Below are 22304 nucleotides of genomic sequence, written 5' to 3'. Positions count from 1 at the left end.
CTCACTTCAAGGCAAAGACATCCAGGCCCTTATTCATAAATGTGAAAAGTTTGTCGAGAGGTTAAGTTCAGTGACAGTCGGTGAACTGTGCAATCATGCAGTAAGGTCATTCCGAAAGTTCTTGCTCACACGGGCAGAAACTTTGGAATCTAAACTGTACATTCTGAAGGAAAACTCCACTTCCACCCACACACCTTTGGGTGAGGGGGATTGTACTACTGATCAGGAAACAGATTTTAACATCAAATTGCACCAGTATGGTGGAGGGAAACAGTGTTGTATTGCTGGGTGTCAAAATGGGGCTGGCATGCATTCAGTAACTAATTTACAAGGAAGGTATGAAGTTGACTCTGGATTGGCAAATGAACCATGGTTGCTCTATGTGTGTAATGATCACTTTGAAGTAGACAGGAAGAACCATGACTTAAGCACTGAAGAGTTTCCAAAAAGTCAAGTACATGCAACAAAACTGAGCACATCACTTTGCACTTTATGTCATCAGTCAAAGACACTATACAACCAACACCCTTGCCAAAAACATGTTATAAAAATCTTTGATAAAGAGTGCCAGATTCCATGTGACAGTGTATCTTCCTGGATATGTATATTTGACAATCAGTCATCCCCTTTGCAAACTCCACCATTGCTTGATTGCTTTGCCTGCAAAAACTGTTCCAGTTCAATTGTTCTATCAAGAACAATTCAAGCTCCTTCAGAATTCAAATGTCAGTTTTCTGCAAACCCGTTAATGAAGGAAATATACCAAGCCATGGTCACTAAGTTTTTATGTGAAATGACTGGTTGGAGTATTGCTGTTGAACAATCTACCTCTTTCAAGTTTCAGTTCTCACCCCAGAGGGGTAACAGACAAAATCTAAATGAAAGATTGCTGCACCTATTCCTTAAGGATAGTGAGCTTCATTACCAGGCATACATACTACATTCCAAAGTTAACATTTGGGGCTCGCTTGGCAAAGTACAAGAGCAAACTGTTGCAAACATATCTTCTCAACTTTACACTACTTTAAAGAGAATTGAACATGAAAAAATCTGTTGTGGAGTGTATGATTCCAACATCATAAAATGGGCAAAACAGAAAATTGGATCACCAGACCCACCACAATTAATTGTTGACTCTGAATGGGTAGTTCCTATGAGGAAAGCTAACTCAACAGTCTATATAAATGAGACAGTAAGGAAGGCGAGAGTAAAGTGGGATGCAGGAAGTCTTAGTACTTGCCTTGAATGCCAATTCTTGGTGAAAGAGCGCAGTAGGTCTGGCCGCTGTGAAGTATGTCAGAAAATGCTTGAAAACTCTTTGAAGAAACATAAAGAATTAGTTCCAGGAACTGAAGAAAGGGCAACCAAATCAGATAGTAAAGTTAAACTCTCTACACTTTCCCCATCACAGCTACTTGATCGAGCATCTAATTTAAGCAATGAAGTCAGAAAACTGAGCTTTCAAAACAAACGTCTCAGGATGATGCTTAAGAAACAAAAACAGAAATTATGTGTTCCTAATTTCCACCCAACTTTTGATGAACTGTCCGAGATGATGAATTTTGCTGTTACAAACAAGCTGTTGAAAGAAGGGTCCATTCTGTATTCTTTTATGCTTGATGCCTTGTCTCAACTGAAACTAAACCAGACCTCTTACAGTGACGAGTCATCAAGTGAGGGGCACAAACCTCAATCAAAACCACAAAATATCCGATGGGACCCACTTACTATAAAACTTGCTGTAAGTCTCTCAGTCAAATGTAAACAAAAGGGTTATGAAGCTGTTAGAAAATGGCTACCTTTACCATCATGGCGTTTAGTACAGGAGTACAGGAATATGGATACTTCATCTGATCCTGTTGATCTTACTCAATTACAAAAATGCTGGAATGAAATTAAACAGCGTGGTATCTGCAACCTGTTTGGCTTGCATTGGGATGAAATTGACATACGCAGTGGAGTTAAGTTATGTAGGAGGACTGGACAACTAATTGGCTTTGAAGATTTTAATCTTCCATCTGAACTGGAGACTGATGATGAATTTGATGAAAGTAATTTGCCTCATGATTTAAATTTTCCAGAGGAAGAGGAAAATGAGGACACTAGTGAAGATGATTCTGAAAATACTTATGACTCTGACTCAGACTCAACTACAATTTCTAAACCTAAAGTTGCACGCCAAATTTGTCAGTTTTTCTTGACCAGTCTTCAGGGTGATTTTACCTGGCCAGTAGCCTCTTTCCCTGTTTACAGTGTCACAGCTGAAAAGTTGAAGAAGCACATGGTCTGGCCTCTCATTAAAGCACTAGATAAGGTTTCAGATGGTAAAATCAAGGTGGTATATGGGGTTTGTGATGGAGGTCCATGGAATTCAAAATTTTTTAAGAAGTCATCAAAAAAGGCTCCATGGGTTGGCCAAAATGAAGTAACAGGAGGTGACATCTATTGGATATCAGATTATCCACATATGATCAAAAAGCTGAGGAATTTTATGCACAATCCTAATTACAATTTAACACACAAGGGACGAAGCTTAAAATGGGATCATGTTGCTGCAGTTGCTAGGCAGGATGACAGTCCTCTTAAAAGCAAACATATTTTCATTGATTCAAAAAGTAAAATGAAAGTGAAGTTTGCACGAGAAGTACTTTCAGAATCAACTGCACAAGCTATGGAAGAACCTTGCTTCCCCTACAGTAAAGATGAAACTTCCTTTACATGCAAATACATAAGAATGTGCGACAAGCTGTTCAGAATCATGAACTCTGTTTCCCTTCAGTCAAATTACATGACAGAGCTTCTGTCTGTACTAGTTTTCTTCAAAGGATGGCATGATGAAATTGAAGAGAAGGTGAAATCATGCATCAGTAAGGAAGACAAGAAGGCTTTGAGGAAGCAGTTCATTCCACTGAAGACATATCATGACCTCCTTGTCTTGATTCGGGGTACAATTGGGTTAATTGGCTCGATAAAGATAAATTATCCCCATATCAACATTGTCCCAAAGAGTCTTTGTCAAGATGATGTGGAAAATTATTTTTCACTTGTAAGAGGTCGGGAAGTGTCACCAACTGTTCAGCGGTATATGGAAATTCGTTGAACACTTGACATTGACTTTAGTATTACTCAAGAGCTTGGTCTTCTAGAAGGTTCATCAAGTTCTTATGAAGGTCCTGCATTTTCTCCACAGCCCCTTAACCTATCAAAAAGTCAAAATAAAAGGGGTAAGACAGAAGAAAGAGTTAAGACAATACATATTATTCAACAAATGCTACAGCAAAATCAGATTAACTGTGAAGACATCTTAATGGGAGCAAAAGGCTCAGCTTTGCCTGACTACAGTGAGGACCAATGGAAAAAACTAGAGTGTCAGTACCTGGAAATTGTTTCTATAACAGGGCAATCTTTACCAACAACTCTTATTAACTCGACTCATTTAGTACTGGACTCACTGTCAGATCCAGGGAATCGGCATTGTGTGATGAAATTTAACATACTTCTTGACCACAAACTGAAATCTGAATATTTCAACCCTCGCAGCTTTAATAAGGACTCCTACAATACTGCATGGACACAACTACTTCAAGACACAAATTTATTTTGTTGGTGGTCCAGTTTGTGTAACCTAATATGTGGAGGACATGATGGTAGTGAAGAAGCAATGGAAGTGTATTTAAGAAAGTTTGTTAAGGGGAGATGTGTATATCATTTGATGAAAGGTAATTTATCCCCATTATCTGGTCACACTGCTGCAATTAGAGTTAAACTGACACAGAAGTCAGCTAAGAGTGAGTCCATGAAAGAGCCAAGCCCTACAGATGTATGTAAGAGATGTAACATGTTAGGACACTGGGCCAAGAATTGCAAAAATGCACCTGAACCGGACTGGTTAGCAAAGCAAGTATGTTTCAAATGTGGACTAAAAGGCCATTTAGCAGCACAGTGTGTAAATAATATTAAGACCAGGTACAGTTATAATAAACACAAGAACAAATGGCTTAATTTACCTGCAATGGTTGGATTACTTCAAAGTGAAGACCTTGAAAGCAATCCAAACTATAAGCCACTTAAGGATGATCCACCACCTGGGATTGCTGATGTACGGCCATACCTAAAACAGCGTTCAGAAGCCTGGAAAGAAGCAAGAAAGAACATCCTTAATGCAAGCAAGGCAGGAGTTATTACGGGACATTTTGGTCTTTCACAGGCTCAAAGTTATTGGCAAAGTGCTGTTCAAGGACAAATTGAAGGTAGCAATGACAGTACAAGTATTATTAATAAATTAGCAATGGAGTGGGGAACTGTTTGCGAGGACTGTGCTAGGGTTTCCTACCTTAAATTCTTGGCTGGCTCATGCTATGATTTTACCATTTTTGAAACTGGTTTATGGACAATCAACTACAAGGACACAGACATGTTTGGATGTTCCCCAGATGACATTGTTGTAATACATGGTACTGGATTACATGGTATCAGTGGCAGAGGTATTGTTGAGTATAAGTGTCCATTCAAAGGAGGTTATCCCTCACATTACAAGCAATTACCAGCATGCTATTATATGCAAATGCAGTTGAATATGAAAGCAACAAATGCAGACTGGTGCCATTTTGTCATGTGGACACCGCAGACAACAAGAGTGTATACTGTTATGAGAAATGATAGTTTTATTGGTGAACTACTGGATGCAGTGCATAAACATTTTTGGAACTTAACTGCACCACCAACATCTCTTCACCCAAAGCTGAAAGAAATTGAAAGAAAAGCCAAAGAAAATTCTGAGAAAATAAAAATGGTTGTTGAAGTACAGTCTTACAGTAGCTTATCATCCATCCCTCACCTTTCAACTTTCAGTCCTGAAAATATTGACATTCAGGTTACCAAAGAAAAGAGGCACAAATCACTGAAACCAGAAAAACAGAACAAGCGCATTCTGCATTGTTCCAAGTGCAGAAGGCCACTTGTTATTTGCAATCAAGACAAGTGCATCGACAAAAGGAATAGTGCATGTGCTAAAAAGTCCCTGTTTAAAGATGACACAAAAAACACACAGTTGATTGACCCTAAACAGCCTCAAGTTTCGTTATTGTTTAGTTCATACGTCAATGGGTCAAACACTGTTACAAACTCTTGTCATCAGGATGCCTTTTTGGTTGTCATGTCAGAAATTCTTAACAGAAATTCAGAGTTTATGAGAACCTTACCTACAAACCCACAGCAGACCAAAGCACTGCAAGCCTTGAAATCTGTATGGAAGTTCAATTGTGATGGCAAATACCATGACAGTAAGATGGCCTTATGGTGGTGGCTGCAGAATGAAACCTGTAATGGTCGCATCTATTATAGACTTGGAAATCAGTGTAGTTTGGAAGGAATCATTCATTCATTACATCATTATATGGGTCAAGAGGAACGGAAATTCTTTAGTTTTGTTACATTAGTTTCAAGAAAGTGTTCAAAGTTTAGTGACCACAGATTTACATTAAGGGAACAATGCAGTGGCACATTTAAAATAATAGTGGATGAGATAGATCCTGAAGACCGTACTGATCCATCAGATCAAATAAGTCCTGTTAGTCTGGTAAAATACTTCAAACGTCGTATCACACCTGGTGGATATTCATGTTTTTCTGGTATATGCAGCTATACATGTCAAGATAAAAATGAAGGTAAAGCCAGCATGGGTACATGTAAATGCAGTCAACCCGCTGTACGAACCACAACTGTTAAACAAGTACCAAACCTTATTATATTTGAAATTTTTAAAGCAGATCCTTTGCCACTTAAATGGGATCCCCATGTCAACCAGGAGCTTGATGTGTTACAAGAGAAATACAAACTTACTGGTTTAATATACCATAGTCAAGCTAGGGCACACTACTGGTCCGAAGTTTATGTGGACAGCAGTAATGCATGTTGTGTTAATCCTGGCTGGTATGCCCATGATGGGCTTGTTAATGGTGGAAAGTGTATCAAAACTGGAGACAAACCCAAGTCGGAATCTCATGGAAGGCATCTAAGTTTGGCTTTTTTTGAGAGACTTACCTCAATACATGTATGCCACAATACAGAACCACCAACATGTCAAACACCTGAAAAAACGTCAGCAAGAACATGGTCACAAACAGACTCATCCCCATCAGGAAACACTCCTTTAAGAAAGAAACGGCAATAGAGAATCTTACGTTTGTTGTGTTTCTGTATTTTCTACCGATATAAGTTCAAAAAAAAGTCAGTAGTAAAAGAGTCATGATTCAATGTCAGTTTATGTCTTCGCGCGTTATTACTAAATTGTAATTAAATAACGCCTTGCTCTGCACACAACCGAAAGAACGTGTCCAAACGTATTTCAGTAGCATTCCAGTGGCATTTCTGCCGTGATAAACATCTGAACTTAACCATGAGGTTATAAGCTTAAGTATAAAATGGGTCTTACCTTGATAGCTGCTTTTGCCTCGAACATTGCCACGGTAAGCCCCTGGTTGCATGCTGTTCGTTGCTGCGCGTAGGTTTGCAGAGGTATTTTCATCGAAGATGCCTCCTATTACCGAATTTCGGCAACACACACAAGGTGACTGAAAAATTCCCTTAGATTCACGTCCGCAATTTACTGGATATTTTCCGAGCTGAAGTCCGCCATATTTGTTTTCTCACAAACTAGTACTTAGTCTCGCTCGGCCAAATTTCTTAACTGGGGCGATCATGTAAACTCGGTTCCAGGCCTCGCTGCTAGCCCCCCCTGGATGGAACCATATGGCTTTACAATTTTTAAAAGTTTCTTGCAATAACGCGCTCGTTTGGTCACGAATTTTAATAACGCCAGCGACAGTATCGTATCGTGATTATTGTATCGCAATGAGAATCCCTATGGCTTCCACAAAGGTTCGCTAACTGATACATTATTGTTTGGTAATATTCTTTTCTTCCAACGCGTGCCAGCCGTCAGTGACTAAGGCAACTCTGACGTCATAGATTTTTCACGGTCATTGCATATTTGGCGTGGCCAATCAATCGAAATCTCTGCTGAATATTCTGGAGGTGTGTTTCATCTTCTGCAAGGAGTGTTTGGTCTCGATCTGCGTTTTCTCTGTCAAGGTAGGAGAATCTTTTTTCGTCTTTGGTCTTGACTGGGTAGTCATTTGTACTTGAACCGGGGCTTCAACTGCGTTATCTTGGGATGTAGTAAACTATATCAGGAATGCCTGATAAACATAGTGTTTGAAAAACAACCAGAAGCTTAACGCCTTTGTTATATAGAAGTATCCCTTATTTCGGCGCAAAAGCGCCGTTTCTGTTGGTCAATTAACGGTTTTTGAAAGCCTTTAAAGGAAGCCATTGTAAGCCACACTCGTTTGTTCCTTAGGGACTTAGACTAGGTAGAAAGAAGATCACGCACATTGGGGTGCGTATTAAATATTCTGCTGCAGTCAGTCGCTGCACATATTGTCCATGCCGCTTTTCGCACACAGAATCAACCTTTTCGATGATCTAAATTGAAACATACCAGTACAGAGCGCTGCAGCACCCGGCCAACCTTTAGATTAGTGTCGAAAACATTAATAATCGAGCTGTCTTAATTTTTGTCTGTTTTTGTTTTCTTGAAAGCTTTTCACGCAAACAAAACCACCTACTGATCGATCGTGCTTCATTGTACGCTACGTATAACTTACAGTATACGGCTATTGTAAATAACCGTTCTCTTTCCTTTCTTTGTGATTTTGGTCACGAGAGCTCATGTTTGACTGATTTTTTAAACCCAGCGCTCTTCTTGTTACAAAATAAACGTCATTTCCGACGATTAACTGCGCGTTTTGACTGCCACAAGACCGAATTATTAAATTGAGCCTTATAGTGTTCGTAGAGCTTTATTTACAGTGAAAAACTACTTTCCACGGTCCACAGTCTGTCTTCGAGTTTCCGAAAACGAGTGTCGTTCCAGATGTTACATTTATTTTTGTTTATAATAGTAATCTTTTTTGTCGAAAACCTTGTCAAATCGAGGAAAACATTTTGAATATTCTCTTGGCATTAAATTCATATCATGTTGTATAAATTACCTGAAACATTTGGCCGCCGTCAAAGATGTTTGTCACGCAACTTTTTCATTAAGTTGTTGTTATCGATCGACGCATGGATAGATTTTGAAATTTTTACTCGCATCAAAAGGCCGAACTATGGCATTTTGAATCCCTTACGTTTTAGTGTTCGGGTCACCTTGTTATTTACAGAAAAAGGCGTCCATCTGATAGCTCATAAAAATTGTCGGGCGTGTTTCAGGTGCAAACATTGATACGAAAAGTGTTCAAAGTTTGAGGGCATTGCAATACAAACGGGGAAAAAAATCGCCATAGTAGCAGTTTGGCGTGTTTGAACCCGTTTAAAGTCTGTTTACATTGAATGTTGATCGGTCTCCTTAGAAACTTGTGACAAACGATGTTTTTTTTCAATTGAAGTCATGACATTACCCAATTACGAGACGACCTTTGACACAAGACGTCCTAATTAAGCATGTTCGTTGCAGTGTCTACAGGATTTGATTAGCCAAGTTCGTCGGTATTGAATTCTTTTCTCCGCATTGTGCCTATTTCGTCATATCCTGAATGTTTTTCCGCTTGCTGAAGCCATGAATAAATTATGTAAAGATTTCTTGCTTAACTATTCGCAAACAAAACAACATTTTATCTCCATTTCGGGAATGCCGAGGAAGAAATCGATTGAAGACCTTCGATCATAATCTGGTCGTCATGATGTGAAAGATTGGATGGATAACTGCCTAACCACCTGCTACCAGAGTTTTTCCACATAACTTAATTAAATCAATCTTTAGAAGCAAAACGTGTTTAAGTTTCTTTTTCTTAAGTTGTATTGGCGCATGTTATTTATGTTCGTGAAATCTTGCCAATAGCCACCTTGAGATGTGTAGGGTTTCCATGGAGAAAACTCTGAATTATTTATGTCTGGAACAGATCCTTGAAAAAACGAGCGTAGAAATAGCGTTATGTGAGAAGAGTGGACGGTTTTATGACAGGAAATTCAAGACATGTCTTGCAAATTAAATTAATGGATGATAAAAAATGAATTACAATAAAATAGTTAACCGTCGTGCCGGGCTTTTAAACTTTCTTAACGATTTGTGATTACTTTTAAATTGAAGGAAATCTCAAAATAATAATTTGCTAAGGCAGAATGACACCAAAATGGTAATGAAAACTAAAACAAAATAAGGACGGCTAAGAGTGAGAAAGATTTACACGGATTACAAACGACAAACTTGACAAACTTGGCCAATATTTTCAAGATGCGCGGTCCGTGACGTAGCTGCTTTACATGTAAAGAGCACTTCCGTCGTAAATGGCCGTATTCTTCTAATGAAATATAAATTTGAACTCAATATGAATAAATTCTCTCGACCCACGCATATTGTCAAATGAAATGGAGCATTGCCCATAAAGTACGTTTAACAATAAGAATGCACCATTTTACCAAAAAAATATTATAGCTCCTGAAAGTTGCAAAATATTCCCGCTTTTCATGTAACGTCGTCATTTTCCAAAATTAAAAATTCCCAATCCTTCCGAAGTTTTAGTTTCATCAGACATAAGACCCTCAAATAACTTGACGTTTTACAACGTTTAAGCTCGACAGGGTTCCTCCGAGGACGTTTGAATTTCCCAAGTTCATGCGTTGCGTGACATTGAACTGGCGGTCACCAACATGGCGTCTCCATACAAAGCTCTATAAATTTGAGTGAAACACTTTTCCGAAGAACGCGCGAATGAAAAATCAGGGAGACCTAAATTTTGGCAAGGTTTTTTATATATTAATCATCTCTTATATCGCAGATTCTCGAGTTAGTTTATTGAATGGTTACGATTTTTATTTTCGATTGCGTGACAGTGTAAACTAGCGATTGACTCTTTCTTGCCTCACGCCAGATATACGCTACACAGTTTATAACAACTCCATTTTAACATGGCACAAGTTGTAACAGCCCAGCCAGGAACCACTGTTGTTGTACAACAAACCCAAGTTCTGAGGGACTGGAATTCAAGCGTATTTGACTGCTTTTCTGATATTGGTTCTTGTAAGTTAACCGTTCCTTTTTCAATAGCCTTCTTAGTTATTTTCCTCGAACCATTGTAAGTAAGGTGTTACCTAGGAGTGATTTTACAAAGTGGAATGGAACTAGCTTGCGATGGTGGCTCATGCGGGGGAATTTCATTGAAAAGAGAAAAATGTCATTTGCATTTGAAAAGACTCTCTGCATTTGCCTCAGTTGCAAGCTGGTTCCAGTCCAATACCGGGAATACGAATATGGCTTATTAAACGCCAGTCTTCTTTGGAGCCAACCTTGTCCCCAGGGCCTTTTCCCCTTCACATTTGGCGGGAGAAGCGCCTTGGGGACGAAGGTGGTGTGGAGCTCTCGGGAAAAGGTCGTCACGCAAAGCTTCTGATACAAGTTTCTCCTCACGCGTTTTGTGACAGAATGACGTAGGTTCGTTTTGTTGTCGTCAGGCAAAGTTTCGCGTCACGCATTGAGTGACAAAATAACGTAGATTTTGTCTGATTCAGTTTTGTTGTTCGTGAACAGGCCTCTATGGTTTGTGCTGCCCTTGCTTCCTGTTGTGCAACATCTCCACCCGTATGGGTGAAGGATTTCTCTATGGTTGCTGTTGCTCTGAGATCGCTCCATTCACTCTTAGGGCCAAGTTGAGATCAGAGCAGCATATTCAGGTAAGTACACTTAGGAAGATTGTTACAACATTTCTACGGACTGAATCCGGCTAGTCCCTTGCAACCTGTTTCTAGAGAGAAATAGATGTGAGAAATTAAAGAAAGACTCAAGGTTTGCTCGTTTTTTTTTTTTAATGTCTGAGAGAGGCCTGGAGCGCGGAGCAAGCCAAGGAAGCAGCTCGAAAAAGCTGTAGAAACACTCGCCTCTCGGCTCGTGATTCCAAAGCATTTATCGTTCTCCCAAACTTCTACTCCTGTTTCTATTAAACAATTAGATTATGAGCTCGAGATTTCTATCGCGTGATAGTTGACGAGGACGCAGCTCGAGTCAACTATCACGCATAGAAATCGAGAGGTAAAAACTGCACACTGCTACACTACTCACAACCTATCACAGATTAGTATCAATCTACCAGCGTTCTATCACGAATGCCGTTCCCTGATTGGCTACGACTCGCTGTCCATTCTATAATAGATACTGAGTAGCGTAGCAGTGTGCCCTTGTCGATAAAATGATGGCCGCTTCGTAGCGTTTTCGAAGTGTCTGTGAAGAAGATTTGGATAAAATTTTGAACGATTAGCAGATTTACACGAAAACAATTAGATTATTCGCTCTCGCGTTGCATGATAGTTGACTCGGGCTGCGCCCTCGTCAGCTATCACGCGATAGAAATCACGAGCTCATAACCTAATTGTTTAATAGAAACACGATTTTTAACAAACAGTGCGCGTATTTCTTTGGGCTATTTTCTAAAATCTTTTATCACTCTCCTGACCTTTGTTGTTCTTTATTCAGGGCTCTCTTTGCAACGACTCCCTGCTTGTGATGTTTTGCCCCGCCTGTGTGTTGTGCCAGATGGACCGTGAGCTTAAAGCCGTTGGCAAGTAAACGTGGACGATGGGACGGATGCATCGTTTTAAGCCTCATTTGGCTTTTTGCTGTAATCTCTTTTATTTCAATCCGAGAAATAAGGCCATGTGATAGTACTATGTTATATGCTTTGCCTTTAAACTGACTAAGGTGTGATTATTCGAGTGTTAGAGGGACTGCTTATTTTCAGTTTTGGTTTTAAAGCATGGTCTGTACCGTTTTTCAGCATTTATTTTTATCACTGAAATATTCACACTATGGAGTCAGATCATTTATCCAATTCACGACTGCAAAATTGTAACCCGTTCTTGTGCATTTGTTAAGTTTTGATTTGATAATAAATGAGATGTTGGTGGACTTTTAGCCTGGTAAATATAGCTAAATATATGAGAAGACGATTTTTTTTCTCTCTGTTGTACAAGCATACTCGCGAAAAGAATTCCTGGAGTTCTCCAGCTCGGACTCGACCACTGATAGCCTGCGAGCAGGCTCACGTTGGAGCACAAGGGCGCGCGGCGTAGCCGCGAGCGCGAAATCGAGCGGCGAAGCCGCGAGACGAGAACTTTCTTGGCTTCTCTTCACCAGACTCCTTCCCGCCGGATCGCTTTGCTCTTCGCCGCTCGCGCGTGTGACTCAAAGGTGAGCCTGCTCGCAGGCTAACCACTGAGAGCGCTCGCCTCCCACCACTGTGGCCCGGGTTCGATTCCAGCCTGGTGCCATATGTGGGTTGAGTTTGTTGTTGGTTCTTGCCTTGCTCTGAGGATTTTTCTCCGGATACTCCGGTTTTCCTCTCTCCACAAAAGCCAAAACTAACTTAACGCATGACAGAGAGGGTTCAAAGTGTTGCAAGCAGAAGTTTCCTCTCGTCTCAATCTCACCAAGCAGAAATCTGTCACGCGGGGTACTTAAAGAGTGAACACCGCTCCACCAATTTTGCCGCCTTTTCATTGTATCCCTTTGTTTAGATTACACTGAAATGTCCACATTATTCGATTATATTACAGTTAATTAAACAATTGCTCTATTTCCTAGAAGATTCGTCCTTGAGATGATGTTGACAAACTCGGCGCCACGTGCGTCGGCTGTTCATCACTTCGTATCTAACACGGGCTGAATAATTGTTAAATATTCAATGCGAAACTACGTACTCTGTAGAGACTAGTCCGTTAAACCTTCCCCATTATATCACGAACGTTTGTTGTAAAAACTTCATGATGTATGTTCTTCTTCTTACATGTCTTAGGCAATTTTCGCTGATGGCCGCAATTGGCGAATAACCAGTTGAATTATGAAATTTTGTTAACTATAGAAAATTAGCTACCCGACCGAGAATAGTCTTAGCAAAATTGTCACGTGCTGTTTTAAATATGAAAAATTTAATGAATTTTAACCAAATGTTTTTTTCTCGCATGCGATTATGATTATACTAGGGTATCTAAAAGATAATAATGCTGCGGCACATTCTATTGATAGTGACATATTTTACGCAGTGATTCATCTACAACTTCATGCATGATGACACATGGATAGCGAGGTATGACAAGGGATCGTGACAAAAAAGCGCATAGTGATCTGACCCATGTTTGAACATAAAAAGATACACATCAATCTCCCCTTTACCAGATCGCGGAAATCGAAAGATGTGGAAGTTGCAGGAACAGAAATCTAACTTATAAATTCTGTATTGATACGTATTAAATGTGTCAAGAATGTTGACAGACTGTATCGAGGACGCGTCCATCGCGATGTGTGAAAATGCTAAAGCTTTAGCTTAAATTCATGTTTGGATGAAAAGGAATAGACCGCAGCATATATGAAATTAGCGTGTTCTACGGTTTTCGTTTGTTTTACTTATTCTGTAAGCTTTAGGAGCGACGATTTCTCTTCATTTAAGAATTCGGCCAAATAGGCGAGACTGCTAAGAAATGACATACTAAGTTTAAAATTAAGATGTCACAATTAATCGTCCAGATTTACAAACTGTCACATACTGCCTGCATTAAGAACAAAAGCAAGAGTTGTGAAAGCAGGCACAATCTCCTTCACATCGTTTTACAGGTAAATCAGAGCAAAACACAACCACTAATCTTTCTCACTGAAATCCACGCAAAAAGGCGCCCTCCTGTAGTTCGTGGGGGCGCAACGCACTCTGGTAAAAAGTGGCGCAGTGCATTCTGGTTAAATGCGATGCATTCTGGTAAAAAGTGATGAATTCGAGAATTTGGATCCCCTTTTATATATTCTACTTAAATCCTGTTTATGTTGCTGCTCGCTCGCTACGCTCGCTCCGCAGCAATAACCCCCCACCCCCCCTCCGGTTCCCCAACCTCCCATCTCAAGTGCCGAAACTGTTTCGCTATCCAGCTCACAATGACTGACGACTTTTTACTGTATTGATTTGTGGGTAAATGGCAACATGGATGAATTCCTTCATTTTGGAAATGTTATTTGGTTAAATGGTCATTCAAACTATACAACACGGGTACATTATCGTCGGTCAGTGTAAAACGCAGACTGCCGACCGGGGCTAAAATGCAGACTGAGGGTAAAATGCAGACTGCAGACTACAGACTTCTTAAGGACGGTGCATACCAAATACAAAGGTTTTTGCGCCAGGTAAGGACCACGCGGAAAAAGTAGATCTTTGCAAGGGCTATTGGAATCCACAAAGAAAAATGGGGGCAGCCACGCATTTTTTCGAGATAATTAGCCTTGAATCTCAACAAAAACGGCTGACATCAGCATTTTCCTGAAAAAAGAAGGAAAGGATATTTCTTCACAGATTTCAATAGAATTCACCTTTACATACAGAAAAGCAAACAGATTTAAAAATCTTTAAACTAAGTGGCAAATGGTGACAAAAAAACATAATAATAAAAAACATAATAACAAAATCGTTGCAAAAGCGCTTTTAACTTGTCTGACAGCCTTCCTCTGGCTCAGCTAAAATACAGTCTAAATACCTTTTGCTCACAACCAGAAACTAATCACGTGTTGAATAGATTTGTCACTTCATTTCATAACATAAAATGTAGGGGTAACCACGCGTTTTTTCAAGTTATTGATCTTTTTGAAAACTTTTACGGTGCCCGTTACATTTTTTCCTGTCACCTCCCCAGTAAGTGAGACATTTGCGTATCTCGCACTGGTTTTGCGCGCGCACCACGCCATCTGCAGGTACGTGTTTACAGTTGGATTTCAGTATAATTTTCGACAAATAATAGCTAGGTTTTCAGCTGGAAGACGTAAACAGTTTGTGGTTAGCGATATGCTGTCATTCTGGTGTTCCTGGTTTAAGAACAGGTTCATTAAACTTGATTTGGTCACAATAGGAAAATTTTGCTTTCATTTTAGTCGTGTACGTGATAGCGTAGTTGATTGCGTCAATGTCAACCCCAGCGCGTGCGTGGAGCTAACCCATGGCTTGCGTGATGCGCAGAACGTGTGCGCACTAACAAAAGTAGGCACCGTCCTTAACTACCTTATTACATGAAATTTTCGCGACACGTTAATTTCGCGATTTTGAGGTTCGCATATTTCGCGACACCTTAATTTCGCGATTTTGCGAAAAATTTTGCATTTTGACTCACTTTAATTTCGCGTTTTTGAGTGAGACACTATATTTCTTTGTCAATATTATTTAAGATGTCCCTGAATTTGATCAAACAACTTAATCAGCAACGTCCAAATAAACAGAAACGCAACTGATTATGTAAACAGTGACAAGAAGGATGTTCTCACAGTGTCTACAAGGCAATTGAAAGGTTTAAGCAACCAGTGGAACAGCACCACAAGGAGCCAGTAAATGGACAGTTTGAGGATTGTACAAAGGAAGTGCTACCTGGAGTGGAGACGGAAAGCAGTAGTGATGAAGAGGACCAGAACATTACCACAGAATAGTTCAAAATGATTGTTATAAACGTGTGTAATGGTAATAAATCGCTTTTTTAATTATTGACGTAATGTGAGTCACTTAATTTTCGCATCATGTTAATTTCACATTTAATTTTCGCGTCACTAAAATTTCGCGATTTTTTTTAAATCGCGAAATTCGCGAAATTGACGTGTCGCGAAAATTTCATGTAATAAGGTATATATCGTGTAATTTTCATTTTCGATTGCTACCCGTAAATGGGATTATTCAGGCTAATCGCAGTGAAAGTGTGCGCTCCGGTTCGACGGTTAGCCTGAATATCACTTACGTTAGCCGGAGCATCACTCAGGTCAGCCTCTCAATAATGCACCGTTTAGCCTGTTTACGATTAGCTCTGAGTGATGGAATTGGTAGCACAATTCGGTTAAAAAGTCTTCAGTCTGCAGTCTGCATTTTACCCCCGGTCTGCAGTCTGCAGTCTGTGTTTTACACTGATCTACATTATCATCAGGTTTAGTTAACGCAGGCTCGTTCAGGTTGACATGCTGACATCGGCAACCCCTACCCCCAACCCCTCCCGAGTAAGCCGCCAACCAACCCCGTCCTCAGGGCCGTCTCCACTTTTCAAAATGGCGAGAGGGAGAACACCCTGGGCCAGGCTGAACTGACACCCCTGTTGATTGGTCCATTCATACGTACAGGCTGATTGGTTTAGATACGTGCCTGCCTTGAGCTGTTATACATAAAACCATTTCTTACGCCTGCATGGGTCAAACAACACTACAATACTTTTAAAGCTTTTCAACCCAATAATAGGAATGAATAATAACTAAATACAAACATATGTTTAGAACCCACCATTACATTAATCACAAGAAAATTCTCAGGGCATAACAATATCTGCATGTAAACTATCAATTCCCAGTATCAATCCTGTATGCACTAAACACATGTTCGCATTGCTGACCTACTTTTTATTTGCTAATGAGAATCACTACATGATAATGAGGAAAACAATTAAAAAAGCACGCACCAAACTGAAACTAATCGTGGCACTTTCCATTCGGTGAAAAATTCTGTCTGATTGGCAGGTAACTTTGTTTGAGAAATTGCTTTCTTGGTAATGGTCTGGTCAGAGATTGATCAATCGTTTTAAGCTAACAGGAAAGGGTAGTACAAAGCTCTTTTTCTAGGTAACACTTTCTCAAAGGCTCCGGCCAGCCTCTTCATCCCACGTTTGTACACCCGTGAAAAGCACAAGTGAGAGGTGGGATATGATATTCCAAGGCACATCACAAATTGGTATATACCACACAAGTGAATAGTACTTTTCGCGCACGCTGATTGGCTAGCTCGGAGGTGATTAGCCAAGTACTATATATTCACCTCCGAGCAGCCGAAGAAAAACAAAATGGCTTCCCGTTTCAAATAAAGTCACTCTTAAACAAATAAAGTTACTCTTTGATCCGCTAGTTATTCAGCTTGTGTGGTATATACTATACCTCAGTGTGGGTGAAAGTGGTGGATATTTACCTCCACTTCGGTAAATAATTGTTAACCATTTTATACCATGCCATAGAAAATACAGTGGCCAACACAATCAATGCGACATACGCGCGGCGCATGATGGGAAGGTTGAGTGTAATACTATCGAATATACGACGGCTTTCCTGCATTCTGATTGGCTGTTTTTTTCTGTGGCATGATATAAATAGAAGAAGCGTTGCGATAAAGAAGGTGAACAAAGGCAAAGCTGCACCAATAATTTAATTCTGAAAAATGTTTATATACAATTGTTCCCCTTATTTTAAGGTCTTGGGAGACTCGTCTATAAAATACTTAATTTACCGTTTCTCTTAAATAACAATGACCTTAACTTGTGACCGAATTTTACGTGTTTTACTCGTATGTTGCAACACAAATTTCTGGTGCTTGTAGTGTCGTTTATAACTACAAAGTCCTACCACAAGGAGAATGATCAAAGCCACTAGGCTCGCAGAAACAGTGGAGTAAATTACTTTGGATTCAATTCCTTGGACAGCAGTTGGAGTCAAAGTTCTCATTGACGTCGTCTGCGTAGTTGTTGATGATTTTTTCGTGGACAAATACGTTCTTGTGGTGCTATAGAACAGTGTTTTAATCGGCTGGCTTGCTTTAGAAGTTGGTTTGATATCATGGATCTTTTCACCACAGGAGATCCCTGTCCATGGTTCGTAACAGTGGCATGTGCCAACATTGCTACATACTCCATTACCTGAGCAGTTTTTGGCACAGCCAGGCACCATTTTAAGAATTTCATTTACTGAAACACATTGGCGGTTCAGGCATACTCTGCCGTCACCGCATTTCGTTCCCTCGAGAGTCATGGCCGCTTCAGGTACATCCAGGCCCATTTGTAAGCTTGCTCCTTTACACGTGATTATTTTACCATCAAAAGGCCAGCGTGAGTTCATCACATCTCGCTGTATACCTATGACAGGCCGTTGATTTCTCGCACGGCACCACAGCTTGCCACATTTTGCATCCTGCCGCTGGCAAGCTCGATATCTCCCTTTCTTTGACCTGCGGCAGTGGCCAAATTTGTCCGGGCTGCGCGTGTTGTGATAATTATAGCACATATCAGGACCTGATACGGCATCGCGGCCCCACAGGTCCTGACATTGCTGGTCGTGGGTCAGACATTTCCCAAGATAACAATAGGCCGTGTTGTTTGCACAAGGATAGCCATTATGGACAAACGCATCCTGGGGACAAACCCCTGAAGAGCCCTTGCAAGTTTCCGGGATGTCACATTCGTCGACTTTCTCCCTGCAAATAGCTCCACTCATTTTAAACCTACACTTTTCACAGCACGCGCCATCGGCACACTGAGCATGCGCACGCAGCTTGCACGTCAAGTGATTGCAGCAATTGTCTCTCTTATCAGCGCATTCTTGCGCCGTTCCACAGTCGCACTCCTCGCCGCCTCCAACGATACCGTCTCCACAAACCGGTCCCCCAACCAAACTCCTAGGAACGTTAAAAAGACAGTTCCCTAAGCCCCGCGATAAAGTCTCCTCGAGCCCCTTGAGACTGCAGTTGCTGAATTCAGTGGCTGGTTCACGACCGACATGCTCGCTCATCACGCATCCGCGCGAGTTGCGCGTGTTGCACACGCAGCGCGGAAGATCTTCATCGTGATACATGCCAAACAAGTGACCCAGCTCGTGGGCGAACGTGTTCGCGGTGAACGCGGCGTTCCGGCTGTAATCCTGAATAACGCCCGCGGATTGCCGCGAACAGATTGTCATAACCTGAGCTTTGCCGCGAATGGAATCTCTGAGCGACACTCCTGTTAAAAGTTTCGTTACGTCATTTGGATACTTTCGAAGCAGTTTCTTTTTTCTGTATTTTATCAAGTTTGACAAGTACGTCTCTGCATCGTCATCCGCTTTCACTTTGTCCGCTACGTCCCAGGTTTCTATAGCAACCAACGCGACACGCACGTTCAGCGGTTTAAAAATAGCATCCACTATATTTGCGATCTGCTTTGCGCGCATATTTGTCTTGGTCAGGTTCTTTCCACAAGCTTCAAACTGTTTGTGGTCGTTAATTATAAGCAGTTCAACATATTTGGTTTCGGTAAAGACGTCCCTACGAGTTCTTTTGTGAGTTTTTAAGTCGTTTTCAGTAGATCTTTTTGAAAACCTTCGATGAGTTTGAATATTAATCGTGCAAACGCCCTCGTTCTGTGTCGTTCTTTGTTCGGTTGAGTAATGTTTGTTAAAGTTATAATCATCCATTCTATAGATTAAATGAAATGAGTTGTCTGTTGGTTCTATATGGTAAGACTTAAGTCCGTCGAAAATCAGGCCCTCGATCCCTCCACAAGTAGAAAGAGACACTGTCGACCTTTCCCTACCCCTCAAAGTGCCATGGTAGAAACAGTGGTTCATAGTTCTCGTGTCTGTGGCAGAGTCGTTGTTATAGCGTTCGTGTCTTTCACGATATCGCGAAGTGAAGAGGCCGCGATTCTGATACAAGTCAAGCGTGAAGTTTTGTTGAAAGGCAATGAATGTTATTTCTGCCTTTATCTCTGAGTTACCGGCCTGCAAAACAAAGATGTTACAAAAGATTAGTGCCCTATTGTAGGTCTTTAGGGCATCTTACGTTTCCAGCTGCCCAGGAGTCTTGTTTCTTTCGGATGCTTTACCTTTAGTGATTAACTATTTATAACTCAAACGCTAATACGGGTACTACATTTAGACGCTGTTTAAATTGAGCACCTTTTTTCCAAGATAAGCCGACTGCTACTGCTTTTATTAAAATAAAACTGTTTATCTTGGCAATTTTTTGACTCAGTAGAGATTTAAGTTTTTGCAACAGACTTGCCATCAATTTAAATAATTTACATTAGAAGTCGTCTGAGACTGTAAAACATACATGCTATTGATGTAGGTAAGCAATACGTACAAAGAGGTGTTTGTCGATTTTCATCTGTAAATTCTAGATTCGACCAGATAAGCGCTCTATGATGAATTCAAAACATACTGTCAATACCCGAGAGCTGTATCTTTTGATTGATAATGTTTAGTAAGGTGTAGCTTATTAAAAACTGCTGTAATGACTTTAAAGTGTGAAAATTGCTTAAGGCTAAAATTATAGCTTAGTACAGACTCCCATGACGCGCGCCGAAACGTTTCTGAGGATTATTTACTTTGCAGAAAAAGAAAAAATAACGTCCATTTTATAGGTCTTAAAGGCTCAGACATTCCTAATCTGACGATTTTCTCTGACTCGCGCTGTGTGATCTATCGCACAACTTTAGCATAACATGCAAGCCGGGACTCATATGTTATTGATAACCTTTCGCCGTTCCCATATTTATCGATGTCGTTCCGTGATGTTCTGGTTTCGAATTCAGTACGCCTGGAACATTGTTGATAAATTTAACGCCTATTTTACGCTTAGGTGCTTTTCGTTCAAATTGCACTTATAAAAAAATGAAGCTATAAAAACAAACAATAACGCGGCGTGAAACGCTGCATGGGCCCTGATCTGTTTTTACAGCCCGTGATGAATGTCACAAGAGCGGAATACATTCGGTCAAATGACCTTCATGAATATTAATCCTTTCATAGGTTTTCAGTTCATTTTGTCATCCTTCGATAGTTTTGTTCCAGACAGCTTACCAAGCTAAATAAAAAGGCAATATATATTAAGTAATTCCCCTTAGTCTAGCTGTAAAGCTGTAAACCAGATTGATTTCATATTGCCTTCCGGTGTGACAAATATCTGATGTCCACATCACGAACTGAGTAACACATCGCGTGAATTATGTCTCTGCGCACCGCACAATTAACCCGAACGTTTGAGATAAACATTCGCTAAAGTATATTGCATCAAACCACGGAATATTCGTAACAATGGCGGAATGCCGCCTTTTGTAGGTTTTCGTGGTTTTCTCAGGTCTCTGGTAAGCCACGTATGTGGTATTTTATCTACACCTGATGAGTTTTCAAGGACCCATGCCGATTCGAAGCCCAATATAAAAAAACCCAACTCGTGCCCTTCGCTGGCAATTTTCCTTAGTCTTAAAATGACTTAAATTTACTCACCGTTTTTGCTACGTAGGCCGACCCAGGAGCTGTCGATGTTTTGTCTTTTCTAGCAGTATATCGTATCCTGGGTAATATAAATTGATGATTTACCGGCTGGTTGTCTTTAGAGGCCGGCCAAACGCTGCCAGACGACAATGTCCAACTCGGACGGTTCTTTTCTTCGAAACAATTCGAGAATTGTACCAAAAGTTGTAGCTTAAGAAATACGCAGAACGGAAACAAAAACACAACCATATCCACTTTGTTGTGTTGATCCCGAAGTGATAAACTGTCCGTTGAAAAAATAGTGAAGAGAATGAAAGGCCAACAAGATTATAAATATTCCCACTTGGCCAGTCTCTAGGCCAGTGTCAAAACTGATGTGTGAAGAATTGTCGAATGTTAAATGTTCGTCACCGTCAAAGGGCTTTTCGTAACGTGAAACGAACAGTTCAATCTGGTCTTCCACAAAGAATCAATCAAACAAATGTTTCGCATCTTACGTTTCAGTCCTTCTGTCATTCCAGTGAAGCGCGCGTTCCGCCGGAAATTATTGACATCTAAATATTTTCCCTCTCGATTCGTTGCTTTGTGACAGATCTTAATAGCGCCGTAAATTCTGATTGTGAAGGTCAGTAGCAATTAATTATACTTCTAACCCGCCAGGGCTGTGTTATATTCTAGCCGTGTAAACGGCCAGAAAAAATGGAAGAAGGGAAAAAGCTGAACGAACGCTCCGAACAGTAATAGATTTCGCGATAACCCAAAGTAGTTTAGCTGTTTGTTTATACTTATGTAGATCACTAATTGGACTGCCTTAATCCTCCCATTGTCTTTGAATGAACAGTTCAAACCGTAAACGAACCGCGCATGAAAAGAACAATGGCTTAGAAAGGTTAAGAAAGATTAAAATGACTTTCAATATTACCTTAAATGTGTAAATTAGTTGCGCGCGTTTGATGTTATCTCGGTTATACAGACACCTTTAAAAAGCAATAAAATCAAATCTTTTCCTCTTTTTACCTGTCGTACATTCACCGCATGGGTCCATTAATCTAATTTTTTGTCAACTCATGCCTGACTGATTTCCTATTTTTGCTTTGATTGCTGTAACATTGGTGCAAAAAATTCGTCAAGTTTCAGGAAACACATTTTCTCGATGCCGTAATAGGTAATGCCAAGTTTCTACAAGCTAAACGAATGAACGTATGGAAGACAATCCTTAACATGGTTTTGTTTTCAAGTCCTT

The 22304-nt window shown here is 40.4% G+C and overlaps 2 protein-coding genes across 2 annotated transcripts; one reads left to right on the top strand and one right to left on the bottom strand.

Annotated features, from left to right (window-relative positions):
• The first annotated feature begins 6932 nt into the window (after positions 1-6932).
• On the top strand, positions 6933-11959 carry LOC110054921 (cornifelin homolog B-like). The gene is made up of 4 exons (XM_020761295.2): positions 6933-7092; positions 9933-10081; positions 10589-10731; positions 11528-11959. The coding sequence occupies exons 2-4, from the start codon at positions 9970-9972 to the stop codon at positions 11618-11620; spliced, it is 348 nt and encodes a 115-aa protein (XP_020616954.1). The 5' UTR covers positions 6933-7092; positions 9933-9969; the 3' UTR covers positions 11621-11959.
• Positions 11960-17225: 5266 nt separating this feature from the next.
• Positions 17226-21864, bottom strand: LOC110054914 (zinc metalloproteinase-disintegrin-like MTP8). Its single transcript, XM_020761286.2, has 2 exons — positions 21074-21864; positions 17226-19564 (listed from the first exon to the last, which is right to left on the bottom strand). The coding sequence occupies exons 1-2, from the start codon at positions 21308-21310 to the stop codon at positions 17333-17335; spliced, it is 2469 nt and encodes an 822-aa protein (XP_020616945.2). The 5' UTR covers positions 21311-21864; the 3' UTR covers positions 17226-17332.
• Between the last annotated feature and the right edge of the window lie 440 nt (positions 21865-22304).

This window comes from Orbicella faveolata, unplaced genomic scaffold (genome assembly GCF_042242905.1).
Source record: "Orbicella faveolata isolate gen_17 unplaced genomic scaffold, um_ofav_v1 contig_2, whole genome shotgun sequence".
Taxonomy (NCBI): domain Eukaryota; kingdom Metazoa; phylum Cnidaria; class Anthozoa; order Scleractinia; family Merulinidae; genus Orbicella; species Orbicella faveolata.
The sequence above is the reverse complement of the archived record's forward strand: the minus strand, read 5'-3'. Positions and strand labels throughout refer to the sequence as shown.